The sequence below is a fragment of the Urocampus carinirostris genome, chromosome 17, assembly GCF_059441175.1.
Source record: "Urocampus carinirostris isolate Australia breed hairy pipefish chromosome 17, RoL_Ucar_1.0, whole genome shotgun sequence".
In the NCBI taxonomy this organism is placed as follows: domain Eukaryota; kingdom Metazoa; phylum Chordata; class Actinopteri; order Syngnathiformes; family Syngnathidae; genus Urocampus; species Urocampus carinirostris.
This window is the reverse complement of record NC_142365.1, coordinates 1,647,696-1,665,287: the sequence shown is the minus strand read 5'-3', so window position 1 is coordinate 1,665,287 and position 17,592 is coordinate 1,647,696. Positions and strand designations below refer to the sequence as shown.

Genomic DNA, 17,592 nt, shown 5'->3' with positions numbered 1-17,592 from the left:
TCGGGTAAGTACCTTTTTATGCCAGCAAATTAACTGAACACATTTAGTGGCTGAGATGACTCGTTCATAATAGCTTAGTACAAGCATTTGTTAAAATTTAGAAGAATTGAACTTCCTTTCTCTAAAGTTTGACTTAATTGAGTGTTGTCAGCAATGTTCCCTCTAACCTGCGTGTGTGTGCGCCATTGCGCACTACCCGGAGCTTTTCCGCGCACAAGAATATATAGCCAGCTCACAAAAATCAGGGCTCCAAATTGCTCATTAAGAAGATAGTGCACGAAGGTAAAAATACACGGGTTCCCCTGACGTGTTCTAAATGCGGTATTTTGAAGTCAAGGTCGAAGTAGAACGAAGTTGAGTAAAGTTTGTCGGGGAACTGGCTTCTTTGGCTCGGCTCACTAAAAGGAACCGGCTCTTTTGGGTCCTAAGCGGCTCTTCAGGTTGTTTTTGCTTCTTTAATCCCTACACGACCAAATATTATGTAAAAGTGTGCAAAAAATGACTTAAAGGAAGGGGGGAATAGAACAAAAAATAAAAAAATACCAAAATGAAAAAGTAGTGAAAAGCTGAGAAAAAATAAAACAAAAGAAAGAGAAAAAAGAAGGAACATTTTGGGAAAAAAACAGAAAAAAAAAAAAATAGAGAACAAAAACAAAAAAGTAACAGCTAGGAAAAAATAAACACAATGAGATTTTTTTGAAGGAATTAAAAAAAATAGAAAAAAAACAGGGAAAAAGAAGAAAAGGTTTGTGTTGCATTCAAATCATTTCCAATGATATCAAGTCAATCTTGTTGCCAACATTGTATTTCCACTAAGAAATGTGATTAAATACAGTTGTGTATCATGCAACCGACTAAATAAGCCCCCCTAAATGTTAATATTATTCGACAAAAGATACCAGGAAGAAATGGAAATCTTGTGAAAGAATTGTTGTAAAATCAAATGACGTTTGTAGGCCGTGCAACCTTTGCAATCGTACATGAGTCAATTCATTCAAAAGTGAAAAATCATTTTGCATTAAAACTCATCAAAATGTAACTTGATGTCAAGTTTCGGACATGTATGATAATGATTTAGTTGCCACACTTGGGATTGCCGTTTCTCACTGTTGTTTCAAGCGTTGCTCACCGACTTTGTGTGAACGCTCAGACCCGTAAGAAAAATTACAGGGAACATTGGTTGTCAGCATGAAAAACAAAATTTGATGCAGCAACAATGAAATGGGGTACAGATACTGTTTCATCTTTTAGCTCCCATTCAGTAAACGATCCCTGCTGGTTTATTATATGGCTTAGGATTTATCAAATGTTCTGGCACTTTTTCCCGAATTTGAGAATGCTTCGGAGTTGCTTAAATTAAGCCATGTAGAAAGTATAAGGAAGCTTTTTTGACTCGGTCATGAAAACAAAATCCCCGGTGAGAGCCACTCCATATATTTCAAGACTAGATTTGTTTTTTTTTTTGTTTAATTTTATCTCCAGACAAAAGCTAATTCTGAGGTGCATTTTGTTTCACTGTGTGACGTTTGATCTCATAAAATAGATGAAATGATAATAATGACGGAGCTCGTCTCAGTCACCAATATCCCACTTCAAATTTGTCTCTACAGTTACTTAAGATCCGTGAGGTCAATTTTAACGTTCTTTTTGTCTGAGTAATGGTTTGAAAACAATTGCGAGCAGAGGTTTTACGCAAAACTGTCCCAAAATACTGAAAACAAGAATACGGATGTATTCACCTTCACTAGAGGACATGGTCAGAGATATAACCTTGGAAATAGAGTGCTCATTTTTTTGTCACCATTTGCTTTATAGATGCGAGAATTTGAGATCTACAAACAATCTCTTAAAAGATCTCTCGCCCATTGCTGATCATTAGTCCTTTCTTTTGATAACTTGTGCAAACTATACGCTGGAAATAATATTCAGTAAATGGCAGAAGGCAGACGACACACTCGTACGTATTCTAAAGACTCATTGGCTAAGACATCGGGAAAAAAATCCTACTGACGTTTCTTCTTACTGGCCTTAAAGGTAGAAAAGCTCTCCTAGTGGTAGAAACTCGGTGTTGCACTCCCAAGCTGAATGCGTTTTTAAAAAAGCAAATTTTATCTCTGAACCAGATGTACTCGTCATAAGAGTGTAGCCCGCGAGCCGAACATTCCCAACCCCTTGTCAAACTGACCCGTGTCACCCGAAAACCGCTGTCCCTACCCCTTGTCCTTTGGCAGAGTGACAAAACCGAGTCGGCCGGTCTGCCAACCTGTTCCCGGACAATTAAATCCGTAATGGCGACATATGGTGTCGGAGACGAGCAGGACAAAAAGTTTGTGTCATCGTGAGTCGTTTGGTCCTCTTTTTACTCTCATTACTGCTCATTACCATCCTGCCTTTGTTTCACCTTTACTCAAGGCTGACTCGGACAATTTCATTGCTTGGTTTTCCCCACATACCGAAACTGCAAAGTTGAGACTAAATAACAAAGGTTTTGTTTTTTGTTTTTCCACCAAACATCTCCTTGTGTACATTAAGTCATGTTTATCTGTATTGCCCTTAATCACAAGAAGTCTCAAAGGGCTGGACAGACTACCATTCCCCCATTCCCTGATCTAAAACCGTCATGAAGGCAAGGATAAACTCAAAACCTCAGCATGAGAAATGAAGAAACCTTTAAGGACCGCACATGAGGTCATCCCTCTTCCAGGATGACCAGGCCAAAATGGATGTTGCAAGGGCATCAACAAACAATATACAGACATCATTGAATCTCCGGGGCCCTGATGGAGAAAGCTCTCGAACCTGATTTCTTCTTGGCTCTTGGGATCACGAGTAGACCAGCGTTTTCTGAGCGAAGGCTCCGAGCAGGAAAATATGATATAAAAATTTAAACTCAAGCTTTTACTCTGTAAATGTTTGGCACGAGATTTATATTTGAAAAAAAGAAACTGGCTAAGAGACTTGGAGGAAAAGGGGGGGAGGGGCGGTGTGTCATTGAAAACCATCATCTGAACCTTAATAATCATAACAGAGTAGCATTCAATATTTTATGAATTGCCCAACAAGGAAACGGTACAAAGAACAAACACACACTCGAGAGTAATTGGTACCTGTCGAGTCACCTATTGGATTCACGGAGACCCCATAATGGCACTGACGTGCATCGAGATGCATAAGGTGGTGCTAGAGTCCTGCCCATCCGACTTATCCCAAAAGCAAGCTCCCTGTAAAGCATTTTCTCAAAATCAACAGTTAACCAATGACACATGATTTTAAATCGTTCATTTTTATATTGATTTGTCCCGTGAAGGATAATTTATTATGTTTTTCTAATTTCTTTTTTACATTTTCAAGTCCAGCTCGGTGGCCTTGGGATAGGGCCTAAGACTTCCAACATTGGTACTCATTGGCTGCGTCCCATTCTTCTCACTTTCACTCGCTACTTGCCCTAGTCACTCGGTTTAGAGCGTTCACGTGAAAATAGGATGTGTCCCAATACTCTCAAGACCGAGGGAGAAGTGCCCTCAACCCATGACATAACCACTTCAGATCGAGGGAGGTCGGTACCTCACTTGAGCGAAGTGACTACCCAGAAGGCTTTGCGAATTCTCAATATCAACAAACATGGCTGGAAAGGAACCGCACAAATGTAAGTCGTTTTCCACAACTACGCATGTACTGTATTTGCAACGAAATATATTGAGATATCTTTGTTAGACATAAATGCAATAGAAAATCACATTTTCGCGTTAAAATATGAACATTGCAAAATCGCTACTTTACGAAGTGCACGAATCTACCGAGGGAGCCGCAAAAAAAAAATCTTCACACTCCAAACTGTAGAGTAGGATAACTGCAGCAAATCACGGTTCAGCCTTGCAAGTCCCGTCCAATTTCTTAGGGGACAATCTTCACTTTGCACTCCACTCACTGAGGGGACTTCCCTGTGGGGGGACCTTACTGTAAGGTTCTCAGGGCCAAGTGAGAGGAATGGGATTCCTCCCTGCTTGGCGCTCGGCATTAGGGGTTGTAATTGGGGGGTTTGCTCACGTAATGACTCCCAACACCTCAGTTTGGTTGAGCGAGGGGGCTAGGAATCCCCTCCTCTGTATTGATTTCCCAGAAAGAGTCAGAAAAAGACTCTAGCCACCTCCCACTAGGGGGACATGGCTCTGGTATATATTTATATACATACAACTACTTTTTCACGGCACTTTATATGGTGGTTGATGTATTTGCTCAATCGTTTGCTTTTTAATAAAGGTTTTAATCTACCACCAGAAAGTGCAAAATACACACTGCCCCTTTAAGCAGCTTCAAACCGAAACGGTCTGCAGCGTTCCTCCAACTCCCCCAAATTTGTGCGAGACGGTCATTATTGCACGACGGTGCCTGACTTTTAATGAACAATACGCCCACCGAGGGGTATGCAAACTAAAGAGAGAGAGAGAGAAGAAAAAGACAGCTTCCCCCTTGTCTCCTATTCATTTCATCATCTTTACGACCTGAGCTTCTCTCATCCCCATCGGTGGCCCGGCCTGTGAGGCCAGACAAAATGAGCTCGCCTCGTCTTTGCTAACAGCTGGGAAGTGACCCAGTTTGTCCGGTCCCCCCGGGAATGTTTACATCTCGGAGGCGAGCGGCAGAGGGGAGGGACAGAACCGTAACGGAAACTCCGACAAGATGATGAAACGCCCCGCAGGGATGCGGGTCCTCTCGGTCTCGTGACCGCGCTAATGGCTATTGATCCCACGGGGAAGGCGAGCGGCCGATGCTGACCATGCTCTCTTGCATCATCGCCTTTTTTTAATGCGGCGGATCAAAAGATGCTACGCAGGGTTTGTGTCTTTCATTAGCCAGGTTATTGCTTTTGGTTTTTTTCCCTAATGGTCCTGTGTGCATGTAGTCAAGTCAAAGGATGTTTCAATCACAAGTAATAGAGATATTGTCCACGAAAAGTTTAGGTTATTCATATGCTATAAAGTAGAAGTGTGTTTTAATCTTAGATTTCAAGATTTCCACTGAGGTTGCAGATCGGATCTCAGGGAGAAGAGCATTCCACGGCATCAGTGCCCGGATGGAGAACGCTCTCGAACCTGCGGAACACTTCTTGGCTCTTGGGATCACCAGAAGACCGGCGCTCTCAGAACGAAGGCTTCGGACCGGAACATAGGCCAAAATAAATCTGAAAGATATGAGGGTGGTATATATTCATAATACTGCAGCCATTCCCGCGCATCTTTGACTCCCAGCTGATTCAAGCAGACAGGAAACCCACAGAGGTAGATGTAGCCGTGTGATGCCTTACTTCATCCTCATCAACTCAGAATTCTGAAACAGAAAGCGCAAAATAGTTGGTAGAGCGTGGCTTGAGCGGTGGGTCTGACGAGCACGTGGTCCTACCCTGTCATGCCAGCTCAGTTTCTTTCACCGAACTTCGCTAGTTCGCGGTTCCACTTTTGCGGGTTCAGAGCTTCGCGGGGGTAAAAAATATACCTTACCTTCTCAATAAAAGCATTTATTGACTTGACGCCATTGAGCGCAAGCTTATGTTAACTGAGGACACGGTGTGGACACTCTTATTGTGAAGGGGAGGGGGAGGCCCTGACACAATGCTTGGTCATGGTGAGTTACCGCTTCGCTCACCCCCCCTCCTTCAACTCCTCCCACCTCACCCCCTTCTTATGTGGCGCTCAGTTTATCAAGGAGGAACTCGGCGACGTAAGTATATTCTCTTCTGTCACATTTCATCTCAAGTTTGACTTTATTATACCAAAAGCGAGCGGTCGTTTGTACTACCTAAACACGGCTAATTGTGTGTGGTTTCGTGTCTTTGTTGTAAACGCCGTTCGATGCCGCTAGCTAAAGTATGTTGTTATTGTCAGAAGGTAGCTCTTTCACTTTCATTCAAATGAACACAGACCATTTTTTGAACCGTCGTTTCCCAAAACGCTTCACAAACACTCATCAAATATCACATTTTCACCGTTTTTATTTTCAATATGTAACCGGTAGTGTTAACAAGCCAAATAAACTGCGATGGCTGCATGTGGTTGAGAACGGTTAATACAATCATACTGAATGGTTCCTAGTGGTTTCGCCGCAGTCCTATTCCGTGTAAATTGATGATGTCAGACATGGCTAGACTCGTGGGTCATGTTTTGGTCCATTCAGTTCCAGTGTGAAGAGTTCTGGATGAGTCACCCAATAACTCCTTGCCATCATGCCAGCGATCACTTCGGTTTAATGGCGGAGGGGTATACTGTATACCTGTGACTAAATTTTGTGCAGGCTTGGGGAGTAACGGAACACACGGAACGACAAAAATGATGTTGGCAAGCTGTTTGGATTGATTTTCATTCTGTTTCTGTCGCATTTGATGTTCGTTCTGCCAGAGATCAAAGCCAGGAGAGAAAGCTTACCACGTGTTGTGAGTTATCATTTTATTCCTATTTAGTTTCTTTTGTCTTTTATTAGCATATTTGGGATTGGAGTCATCCGAAAGTCATTGAAAGTAATCCAGTTAAAGTAACCCTACCCAACCCTGATCATCTGTTGTAACCACAGTAGAGCCACAAAGTTTCAGTACTAGTTAACGAGAAAAGTCATGATTTTCCTCGGTAACATGTCCGGTCACGGGTGGAGTTAACACGGCCTTGATTTGATCGGGCGATGCTAGAGGTGCCCTCATAATTGCTCTTTGTTTTCCTTGAACATCTGGCAGCTTGCAGGCCCAAAGCGTTTTATTTGTATATTTGCGCACGCGTGGCAAATGAGAGCATCTGTTCACTGACTTTGCGGCAATGGGATAAATGCATCCTCCGTAAATGTCAACTTCCGTCAATTCCCATTGTCTTCCTATACTCTGAATTAACTTCAATTTCTCTTAGAGTAAGGGAAGCAGAACGTTGTAAATCTCCAGGGTTGGGTAGGGTTACTTTAACTGGATTACTTTCAATGACTTTTGGATGACTCCAATACCAAATATGCTAACAAAAGACAAAAGAAACTAAAAATGAATAAAATGACTCAATTCTGTGCAGGCTTGGGGAGTAACGGAACGCACGGAAGGGCAAAAATGATGTTTGGATTGATTTTTATTTTGTTTCTGTCGCATTTCATGTTAGTTTTGCCGGAGATCAAAGCCAGGAGAGAAAGCTTACCACATGTTGTGAGTCATCATTTTTAGCATATTTGATATTGTAGTCATCCAAAAGTAATTGAAAGTAATCCAGTTAAAGTAACCCTACCCAACCCTGTTTATAGTGGACGTAAATATTTTTCCTATTTCGTTTTATTTATTGGAATTTATTTATTTATTTATTTTTCACGTTATTGTTATTATTTATTCAACTGTGTAATGTTTATAACAATTATTCTGATTTAGAAAATTATTTAATCATTGTTACCATCATTTTAGATTTTTTTTACAATTTTCAATGAGCGCCATAAGTCAACATAGAAATGAACGCTGAATGGCTGCATTTCTTCAAGCCACCAGCAGAGAGCAGCAAATATTTTGCTTAGGAAGCGTGGGAGAGATAACAACTTAAAAGGGATAATGCGTATTATTCTTAGCGATTAAAAAAAAACGTAATTTAAAAAATATTTATACATTGAAATTCAAACAAAAATGTATGAAGCATTAAATAACCCTGATACTTTTTTAATAGATATTCGCAAGTTGAGAAAGGCACAATAAAGACACATAACATGAGGCTTATCTAGAGGAAATTAACGCCATCTTGGTGCTACGGATCCCCAAAAACCTTCAAAAATGCTGAGCAGAAACATTTCATGTTTTGCTTAATTTGCTTTCTGTTCCGCTAACCAGGGGTGTACAAACTTTTAAGAAAAGCGGGGTGACCGATTTAGTAAGCTAGAAAATGTGTCATGGTCGACAAATTCAGCCTGACATTCTTTGATTAGTCTTTAATAAATTCACCCTCCGTCAAAGGTTTGCAGCGCTTGACGATCATCCTCGTGACTTCATAGCTCACCTTTGTAGCATTTTCAATGGACTGGCAGGGTCTTGTGAAAACGCGCCACTGTATCGTTAAAACAGCTTCCAGTGGCTTCACCTTTTCGCAGTTTTTATTTCCGGTGAGGTTGTTGTAGTCTAGCGTTGCCTCTCGATATTATATTCTTTGAAAACAGCCACAGTCTCTGGGCAAATTAACCAGTTTCGGATTCCTGTGAAAGAAGACCATCGTAGTCAACTTTCCTTTTTTATTTACAGTCGCTATGTTGGAAATTCTAACAGAAAGCCGAGGGAAAGTTGGCCATAGGGATACTGCCATCATTTGGTGAAATGGTAAAATTGTTTTGCTTGAAGTTTAATTTATACTGCGTTGAATATTACTATTAATTAAAAAAAAAAGATTGGTTCACGGTCGAACGATACGGCTGCACTATACAATACAGCGACATCTAATGGTCATATATGACAGCATGTCCCTTGAAGTCACATGCTCCGATTGCATCGAAACCATAAAAAGGATCCAGAGTGAGTCCAAACTTTAGAGACCGACAAATCCCAAATCGTTGCTTCGTCACTCAATGTCTCATTTTCCAGGAATTTCTAGATTTTTAGAATAGAGGAGCCATCTTTTTTAGTTCAAAGTTTATAAGCATTGGAAGAAAGACTATCAAGTTTTTCCTGGAAGGAAAAGAGAAATCGATATACTTTCACACCCACAAAAACGGGCAGCTGCAAAAGCAAGAGTGGAAATTTGAGCTCAAAAACATTCCAATATCATGATGAATTTCCCATCATTGTTTTATTTCAATCTATATCTTTGTTTTGTTGAACCTGCCTGAAAAGATCAATTAAAGCTCTATTTTGGATTTGATTTGTCTATTTTTCTGTACTTTAAATAATGAGTACGTTGTTTAACATTAAAGGGATTCGACGAGTGACTTGAAGTAAAAAAAAAAATCATTGGACTAGTTTCTAGGGAATATCAATTCCCCCTTAACTCATTGATATTGTACATCCTTGAAACGTATAGTGATGTGAAATCAACATTGATTTAGAAAATGCTTTATACAGTGCCTGAAAGTCATGAGAAAAATTTACTGGACAACTCTGAAAAGTCGCCTGCCCCATTTTTCACAACTTGAAACACAATAAGACGAATCATTGCAAAAAAAAAAAAAAAACATTGTTGGAAAGTATTAAGGATTGATCATCAGAATATATAACAGAACAACACTTTAAAATTAAGTGTTTTATAAATCTACTTGTAACATTCATTGCATGTTTTCCATTGTGTCGTCTACTACAAGCCACGTGAACTCCTCTTTCCATGATGCTTTTAATGTACGTTTACGTTTTGTAGCGTCATCCATTTTGTTAGCTTCTTTTGAATCTTTCTTCTGGGGCTGAGGTTTCGGCTGGATTCCTAACCACTTCTCCATTTTTCTTGTGTTCTCTGTGCGTCTACTTTGAAAAATGATATGCAAATGCGTGACCTTATAACGCCCGGGAAAGTCCGGAAGCACGAAGTTATTCGATGCAGGCTTCTGATTGGCTGCAGAGGATGGAAATTAAAAAACTAACTGAAATTTCCAAACCGAAAGAAGATTTCGAAATCGGAATAAAGCAAACGTTTGATTTGTACGCCCGACGTAAAAGACGCAGGCCCCGGGCGTCCAGGAAGACCTCATTTCAGACACTGCTCGGTTCAATAATGTGTGTTCATCGAAATTCTTTATTTCGACTTTTCTTTTTTTAAGATAAATTTCTATTGAAATTTTAAATATCAAATTACAATTTTTAAATCAACCACATCTTAAGTTACTCCCACTACATACTTGGGTACATATGTTTTTTTTTTTTTGATAACTCTACTTATATTAAGGAATAGATTTATCATAATTGTATTTATATGAATCGATATTGGCTGTAATAGAAGTAACCAAATTGTACACATTCCAAATGTAATATATTCAGTAGGCGAATAACTAAACTCAGCCCTAGTACCGTATTTTCCACACTATAAGGCGCACCGGGTTATAGGGCGCACCCCCAAAAAATAGTTTTTGGTCCTATATCTTCCATAGATAAGGCGCACCGGATTATAAGGCGCAACAATGGGAACGTTGACAAAACAGTCAGATGATTCAGTCCAACTGATTACCCCCTTAACATTCCCAAAGCTTGCAAAGAAGCAAATACGTGTCTCAGACATGTACGGAAACAGTGTCTGTACGATGTCACTCAAATGCGTCGTTCCAAATATCATTCGGAAGGTTCAAGTCTTGGGATTCAAGAAATGCCAACCATTCCTTACTTTCTATTTTCTTTTTCGCTCGCAACTTTACTGTGCATATGACAATAAACACTTGGAATTGAGTTGAATTTCAAAATAGACACTCCATTCCATCCATTATCTGCACCGCTTATCACAGAAACATCGAGTTCAGTCTGAAACAAGATACAGGGATAATATATAGCCGGAGTAGCTCACCGAAGGCGTTGTGTTCATAATAATGTGCAGCCAATGTCCTCTTAGATCCGTGAGTGTAGTAAATCCAGGAGAATAAAATATTTACAAATACAGTATAGTAAAAAATGCTTTCTGTATGCCGTCAGCCACGTGCTATACGCATTCATCTTTTTCAGCCAAGTGCAGGCTTTGTTTTGCCGTTTAAGCCTATGCCAGCCTGTAAATGATCAAAAGGATCCGTCCCCTTGACCTCCGAATAACTTTAGCCAATAGTGATCCATTGAAATGATGATTGACACATTGGTTAGCCAATGAAACGCCGGTAAATAAATCCCAGCATACACCGCGGACCACTTGGCGTTCGGGGGAAAATCGAGTCGGCGGCTGCTGCATTAGTTGTAAGACTTTGCGACTTAATATCGATCCATATATAAGGCGCACTGTATTATAAGGCGCATGGTCAGCTTTTGAAAAAAATAAAGGCTTTTAGGTGCGCCTTATAGTGCGGAAAATACGGTACTTATAGTTTGTGGTATTCGGGGGTCACCCCACGAAAACAAAAAAGGAGAGAGTGTAAGAGGGAGTGAGGGAGATGGGAGTGTGTGGGAGTGAGGGAAATTGTGAGGGTGCGTAAAAGAGTGTGAAAGAGAGAAAAATATACGAGAGTGTGAGAGTGAGAGAAAGCGTGAGGGTGAGAAAAAGTGTGAAGGGTGAAAGAAATTGTGAGTGTGAAAAAGATTATGAGAGTGAGGGAGAGTGTGAGGGTGAAAGAGGTTGTGAGAGAGATTGTGGAATAAAGTGTAAGAGTGAGAAAGTGTGAGAGTGAGAGAGAGCGTGTGGTTGATAGAAAGTGCGAGAGTGTGAGAGAGAGTGTGAAGGCGAGATTGTGTGAGGAAAATCGTAAGGGTGCATGAAAGAGTGTGAAAGAGAGAAAACATTTGACAGTGAGAGAGAGTGCAAGAGTGAGAAAGAGTGAGAGAGAGGGTCAGAGAGTGTGAGAGTGACAGAGTGTGAGGGTGAAAGAAATTGTGAGTGTGAAAGCTTATGAAAGTGAGTGAGGGTGAAAGAGATTGTGAGAGATTGTGAAATAAAGAGTGAGAGCGAGATTGTGTGAGAGTGAAAGGGAAATCGTGAGTGTGCGTGAAAGAGTGTGAAAGAGAGAAAAAATGTGATCGTGAGAGAAAGCGCAATAGTGAGAAAGGGTGAGAAAGTGTGAGGGTGAAAGAGATTGTGAGTGTGAAAGATTAAGAGAGTGAGAGAGAGTGTGAAAGAGATTATGAGCGTGCAAGGGAGCGTGAGATAATGTAAGAGTGAGAGAGGGTGAGCGTGCGAGAGAGTGTGAATGCAAGAGAGATTGTGAGTGTAAAAGAGATTGTGAGAGTGAGAGAGATCGTGAGATAAAGTGTAAGAGTGAGAGAGTGTATGAGAGTGAGAAAGTGTGAGAGTGAGAACGTGTGGCTGAGAGAGTGCAAGAGAGTGTCAGATGGGAGAGAGTGCGTGAGGGTGAGCGAACGAGCTGTTCACGTTCCAGCATTGCCTCTCGGTCCATGGGTGGCTTTCCTCCGCCGCCGGTAACTCCAGAACAGCGCCACCAGCAGGAGGAGAAGCAGCAGGAGGCCCAAAGCGCCTCCGCACAGCCCCGCCTCCAGGGCCACGCCTCGGTCCTCCGTCCCGTACCTCAAGCAGGAGCCCTCGCTGGCCCCGGCGTGGTTCAGGGCCACCACGCAAACCTCGGCCCCGCTCTCTACGGGGCCCCATTCCCCCTTGCGCCGGTCCCTCCCGAACGTCTTGCGCTCCGTCCCGTCCACCGTCACCTTGTACGCCGTCACCGGTGAGTACGGAGCGCACCAGTGCAAGACCGCCCCCGAACCCTTCCTGCTGAGGGTTTTCAGGAAGGGGGGCCCCGGGGCCTCTCGGTCTGAGCTCCACCCCGGACACAGGCAACGGGTGGCGGCCGCCAGTTCGGCGCAGGGCGCTTGGTTCTCCTCGCAAGGGTTGTGACGGCATCTCCGAGGAGGTCCTCCCGACGCGGTTTTCGGCGGAACGGTGGAGAGGTCGTCCTTGTCCTCGTAATCCTCGTCCGGGGGGAGCGCGGGGGTCTCGGACTTTTGGGGACCCGCTTGGCGTTTGGACGTGAGCCGGGATGCGGAAGCGCTCAGCAGGAGCAAACAAAGAAGCGCTCGGCTGCCGGCGGCCATTGCTTGTTCTGAAAACGGTACAAAGAACAGTGAGGAGCCGTCACGATTAGGGCTGCAACACACAATCGTTGTATTCGTCCATAAACCGCTCGATTATTTAGCGCATTGTAACGCTAATTCACTTATTCATCTGCGTGAGCTTTCTGCTGCGGGGCCTTAATCTTACATCTGTAAAGCAAAAGAACATTCTGGGTTGCCTTGACAACGAGTCCCCAGGAGGCTGGGCAGGTTCGTGGAAGCCTCCGCTATGCGGCCATATTGTATAAGATATAACTTCCCGACAAAAGGCGACGCGATACGTTTCTCGATGCATTTTAAAGCGGAAATATTTGATTCTGTCTGATTCCGTGCACTAGATTTTGTCACGGTTGCCATGGCGCCCAAATGGCCCCGCCCGTGTGGCGCCGGCTGCGGCTCGTTGACAGATTGGCTTTCCGTCTATTTAAGCTCAGTGCTCTCACTCTTTCTTTGTCAGCCCGTCAACAAACATCTGCCCCCGCAAGACGTGGGTTTCTTCTGTTGGTATTCCCCGTCCGGTATTGTTCCCAATTTGTCCTGTTAAATATCGGTTACCAGTTTTGTCTATTTTTGCCCTGTTTATTATTCTCTCCAGTTTTCCTTCCCGTCTAGTCCGTCTTGTTTCATTTCGATATCCTGATTCATTATCTATCCTGTCTGTCTGTCCCTTCCTGTCTGGTATCGACCCCATCCGTCCGATATCAACTCGGGCAATTGGAATCGATCTCGTCAGTCTCTGGCTTCCTGTCTTTCCACGCCAGACCGCTGCCTAACATGCATGACTCCCCATTTCCTTTAAAATAAAAGACTTGTGTGAGTAACATCACGCGTTTGGGTCCTGATCCTGTTCTGGTTCATGACAGATTTAACTGATTTTCCGGTTTTCTTTACCTATTTTCTCATAACTCCATTCTTAAAAGCCTCCTTTAAGTCCCGTCTGCTTCACAGATGAATCCTTGTGGATTTACTCGAGGCCGCGATTACGTTGGTATCAGTTCTTGAGACTTATTTATTCAACCTTGGCTCGGGAGAGCGTGACCTAAATGCAATGATGGTTGACATTTTCCTTGAATAAGATCTTGAAGAAGAAAAACAGGCACGGCAGTGAACCTCAGGCAGGAACGATACCTTTATGGCCGCAGGGATGTCATCTGAACTCATTCTTTGCTAAATAAAATAACAAAATCATTTCCAACATTTACCTTATCGTGTCATGATTACTGATGTGACTCAGCTGTAAACCAGTCCTGTCTGTCCCCTTTTGTCAGTCCGTTTGCGAACCTCAGTGAACACTAGGCAAGCCTTTTTCGACCCTGACTCCCGCCTGTCCCTTTTTTGCTCCTGTCTGGTTCCAGCTTTGACTTGTTTTGATCCTGACCACGTCTGCTCTCCTGTCCCGGCTTACGACCTCTTTTTGTCCCCGACCACGTCTACTCTCCTTTCCTGTCTTACGACTCGCTTCCGACCCCTGACCACGTTCTTGCTCTCCTGTTCCAGCTACTGACCTGTTTTTCCGTTCCCCGACACCGCCATCGCTCTCCACGGAAGATCCACTTCCGCTTTCAGAGCGACCTGCTTCCCGCGTCCATTAATCACCTGATCATGGACGCAACCCTTTCTCTTTCTTCCAATAAAACTTGTTAGAAACGTGACGCAATTGGGTCCTGTTTCCATTCTGGTCCTGACATATCAGACATTTTTAGGTTTTGGTCCTTTTTTAAATGCCGGTCAGCAAAGCAATCCTTTTGTGTCTTATTCATACAATTTCAAAATAAAATTGAGAATAGAAATTGTGATTTGAAAGAGAAAAATCACAGAGGAAAGGCAGCGGTGTGCACAAAAAGACATAGGCTGGTGCTAAAGCTTCTGCTCCTCTGCCTGATTTTCATCGCCCTTTCTTTTCGGAATCGGTTCTTTTTTAGAAGACTGGTTGAAAAAACCCTTTTTCTCTTACTGCATGTGCTAAAAAAATGCACTGTAAAAAATTGAGAATTGCTCTGGTTCTTGACTGAATGATGGATGTTCTGACCCGTGTTTCGGAATGCGGCTGGAAAAAAATCATCCGACCTGACACCGGTCCGCTCCCGTTTTTCCGTTAACGTTTTTGTTCGATGAAGACATTCGAGTTTTCATATCGGAGGTTTATTTAGCGTCTGGATTATTGTTCAGGCTAATTCGACATTCCAGACGGTATTGCGCAACATGGGCGGGGACACAATGCCAAGCAGTCACGGAGTCGACCCGGCTGTCAGCTGGATCCACTTACAGGAACGCTGTCCCTGCTTCATTTTCCAAACGGGATCACGCGAACACTCCCAACAGTTGTTTCTTTTTTTCCTGGTCGGACGACGAGCGAATAAGGGGACAAATGTCAACGGGAAGTCAAAACGTACTTGTTGCAACAGGGTGACAAAACCCAGCATTAACAGCAATAGGTAGGATAGTTCAAAATGGCGAGCTGCAGAGTTTCGCAGGATGAAAAGAGATTTTCGCAATCTTCAGTTGAAGGACCACTTCAGTTCCTGTAAAGCAGTTTCGGATTTGTTGGTCTGGAGAGGGATGGGCGCCACCAGGCTGTACTTTCCCAAGACACATCAGAGGAAATGGTGTTCTTCGAACTGTGTGATTAAGGGGTCCAACCAACCAACCAACAAACCGTAGCTAGGGAATGGGTGGAAACATTTCTGGGCCTCAAGAGGCATGGGCACCCCCATGCTGCACTTGCCCAAGACACACTACAGGAAATGGTGCCCCTACAACCCGTTTGCTCAAGGGGTCCAACCAACCAACCAACCAACTGTAGCTAGGAACTGGGTGAAAACATTTGCGGGCCTCAAAAAGCATGGGCACCCCCACGCTGCACTTGCCCAATACACACATCAGGAAATGGTGTTCTTCGATCCGTGTGGTTAAGGGGTCCGACCAAGCAACCAACCAACTGTAGCTAGGGACAGGTTGGAACCATTTCTAGGCCTCAAGAGGCATGGGCACCCCCAGGCTGTACTTTCCCCAGACACACCACAGGAAATGGTGCCGCTACAACCTTCGTGCTTAAGGGGTCTAACCAACCAACCGTAACTAGAGACTGCTTGGAAAATTTCCAACCTAGAGAGGGATGGGAACCACCAGGCTGTACTTTCCCAAGACACATCATAGGAAATGGTGTTCTTCGAACTGTGTGGTTAAGGCGTCTAACCAACCAACCGTAACTAGAGACTGGTTGGAAATATTTCCAACCTAAAGAGGGATGGGAACCACCAGGCTGTACTTGCCCAAGACACACCACAGGAAATGGTGTCCCCATGACCCGTGTACTTAATGGATCCGAGCAACCGACCATAAACGATTAATGGCATGCAGTGGGCATTCAGCACTTGAAGGAAAATGGGAAAATGAGTTAGATTTAAAGATAATGGACGATGAGTGGTGGAATATTCGTAAAACATCCACTTGCTCCAGGATTCTGAGAGAATTTAATTGGAAGAATGTGTTCAGATTCTTGATGACCCTCAAAATTAAAAAAAAAAGGGAGTTCAGCGCCTGCTCGTTTGGCGCCAGCCGCTGCGGGCTTCCTGATTGGTTCCCCGTCCTACTTAAGCTCCGTCCTTTCTCTTGCCTATTGTCAGTCCGTCAGCGAACCTCTGTTTCTACAAGGCAAGCACTTTTACTCTGACTCCTGTCCTTTTTGCACCTGTTTTTTCCACCCGTCCGTTCCTGATTTCCCTGTTTGTCTCCGGCTACGACCTGTTTTTTGACCCCGACCACGTTTGCTCTCCGGTCCTGGCTTATGACCTGTTTTTAAACCCGACCACGTTTTTGCTCTCCTGTCCCGGCTATCGACCTGTTTTTTGACCCCGACCACGTTTGCTCTCCCGCCCCGGCTTACAACCTGTTTTTGATCCCGACCACGTTTTTGCTCTCCTGTCCCGGCTATCGACCAGTTTTTTTTTTTGTCTATGACACCACCGTATCCCGTTCCGGAAGTTCCACTTCCACTTTCGAAACACGTTCCGATTCTGTCAACGGCTTGCTTCCCTCGTCCAGCGAGCACAACATTGTGAGCGCTAGCCTTCCTCTTTCTCTCAATAAACTACTTAACGTTACGCATTTGGGTCCTAATTCTGTTCCGGTCGTGATAGTGAGTACCCGGTAAAAGTTCTTCCGACAGTAAGCCAAAAAGTCATCGCAAGACTGTGATACAAACGAGAGCCCCCTCCTGTGAAGCAGTGGGTGTGCACTGCGGAGGAATTATTGGTCACGGAGTAAACAACATTTGGAACAAGAATACAGGAGACGAACAAACAAGGACGGATGATAGGAAAATGAAGGACACCGTTCCGAACAATGAAACCTGGACAGGATAGGGATTCAAAAAAGGAAAAGGAAAAAAAACAATAAAAGGCGAGTGAGGAGAAAAACTTACTTGTTGCTGTCAGGTTGAAATGAGAGGAGGAGGTTCTGACGCCGCTCTTGTGTCTTCTACTCGCTCTCTCACATTTTTTTTGACCTCGACTCCCTGCGGCCCTCCCAAACCCTCTCCACCCCCGCACCGGATCGCACTCCCTCCCCGTAAACCACAGGTGTCAAAGAGGCGGCCCGCGGGCCTGATCTGGCCCGTGAAACAACACCCAGAGAAGCACACGAGAAAAACAAGCTGCGGGTAATCACAATTTTGTGTCCAAAAAGTTGCGTCCCGGGGACGCACGTTGATTTGACACGATGGGTCCCCAGCAAAAATCATGCGTCTAGGACGCAGGGACGCCGGCAAACCAAAACACTGGATTATTGATGTAAACCAGTGGTCCCCAAACTCTGGACATTTTTGGTGAAACGCGTTGCTTCTATGAAAAAAAAAAAAGCATTTAAGAAGGGGGTGCGGAGTGTACGATGACTACACTGGAAAGCGTCACCTCTGATAAGGCCGGCTC

General features: G+C 43.7%; 1 protein-coding gene across 1 annotated transcript; it reads right to left on the bottom strand.

Annotated features, from left to right (window-relative positions):
* Window positions 1-11,253: 11,253 nt before the first annotated feature.
* On the bottom strand, window positions 11,254-17,206 carry LOC148348900 (LRRN4 C-terminal-like protein). Its single transcript, XM_088321638.1, has 2 exons — window positions 17,088-17,206; window positions 11,254-12,654 (listed from the first exon to the last, which is right to left on the bottom strand). Exon 2 carries the CDS (start codon window positions 12,644-12,646, stop codon window positions 11,969-11,971), a length of 678 nt encoding a protein of 225 aa, XP_088177764.1. The 5' UTR covers window positions 12,647-12,654; window positions 17,088-17,206; the 3' UTR covers window positions 11,254-11,968.
* Window positions 17,207-17,592: the final 386 nt, after the last annotated feature.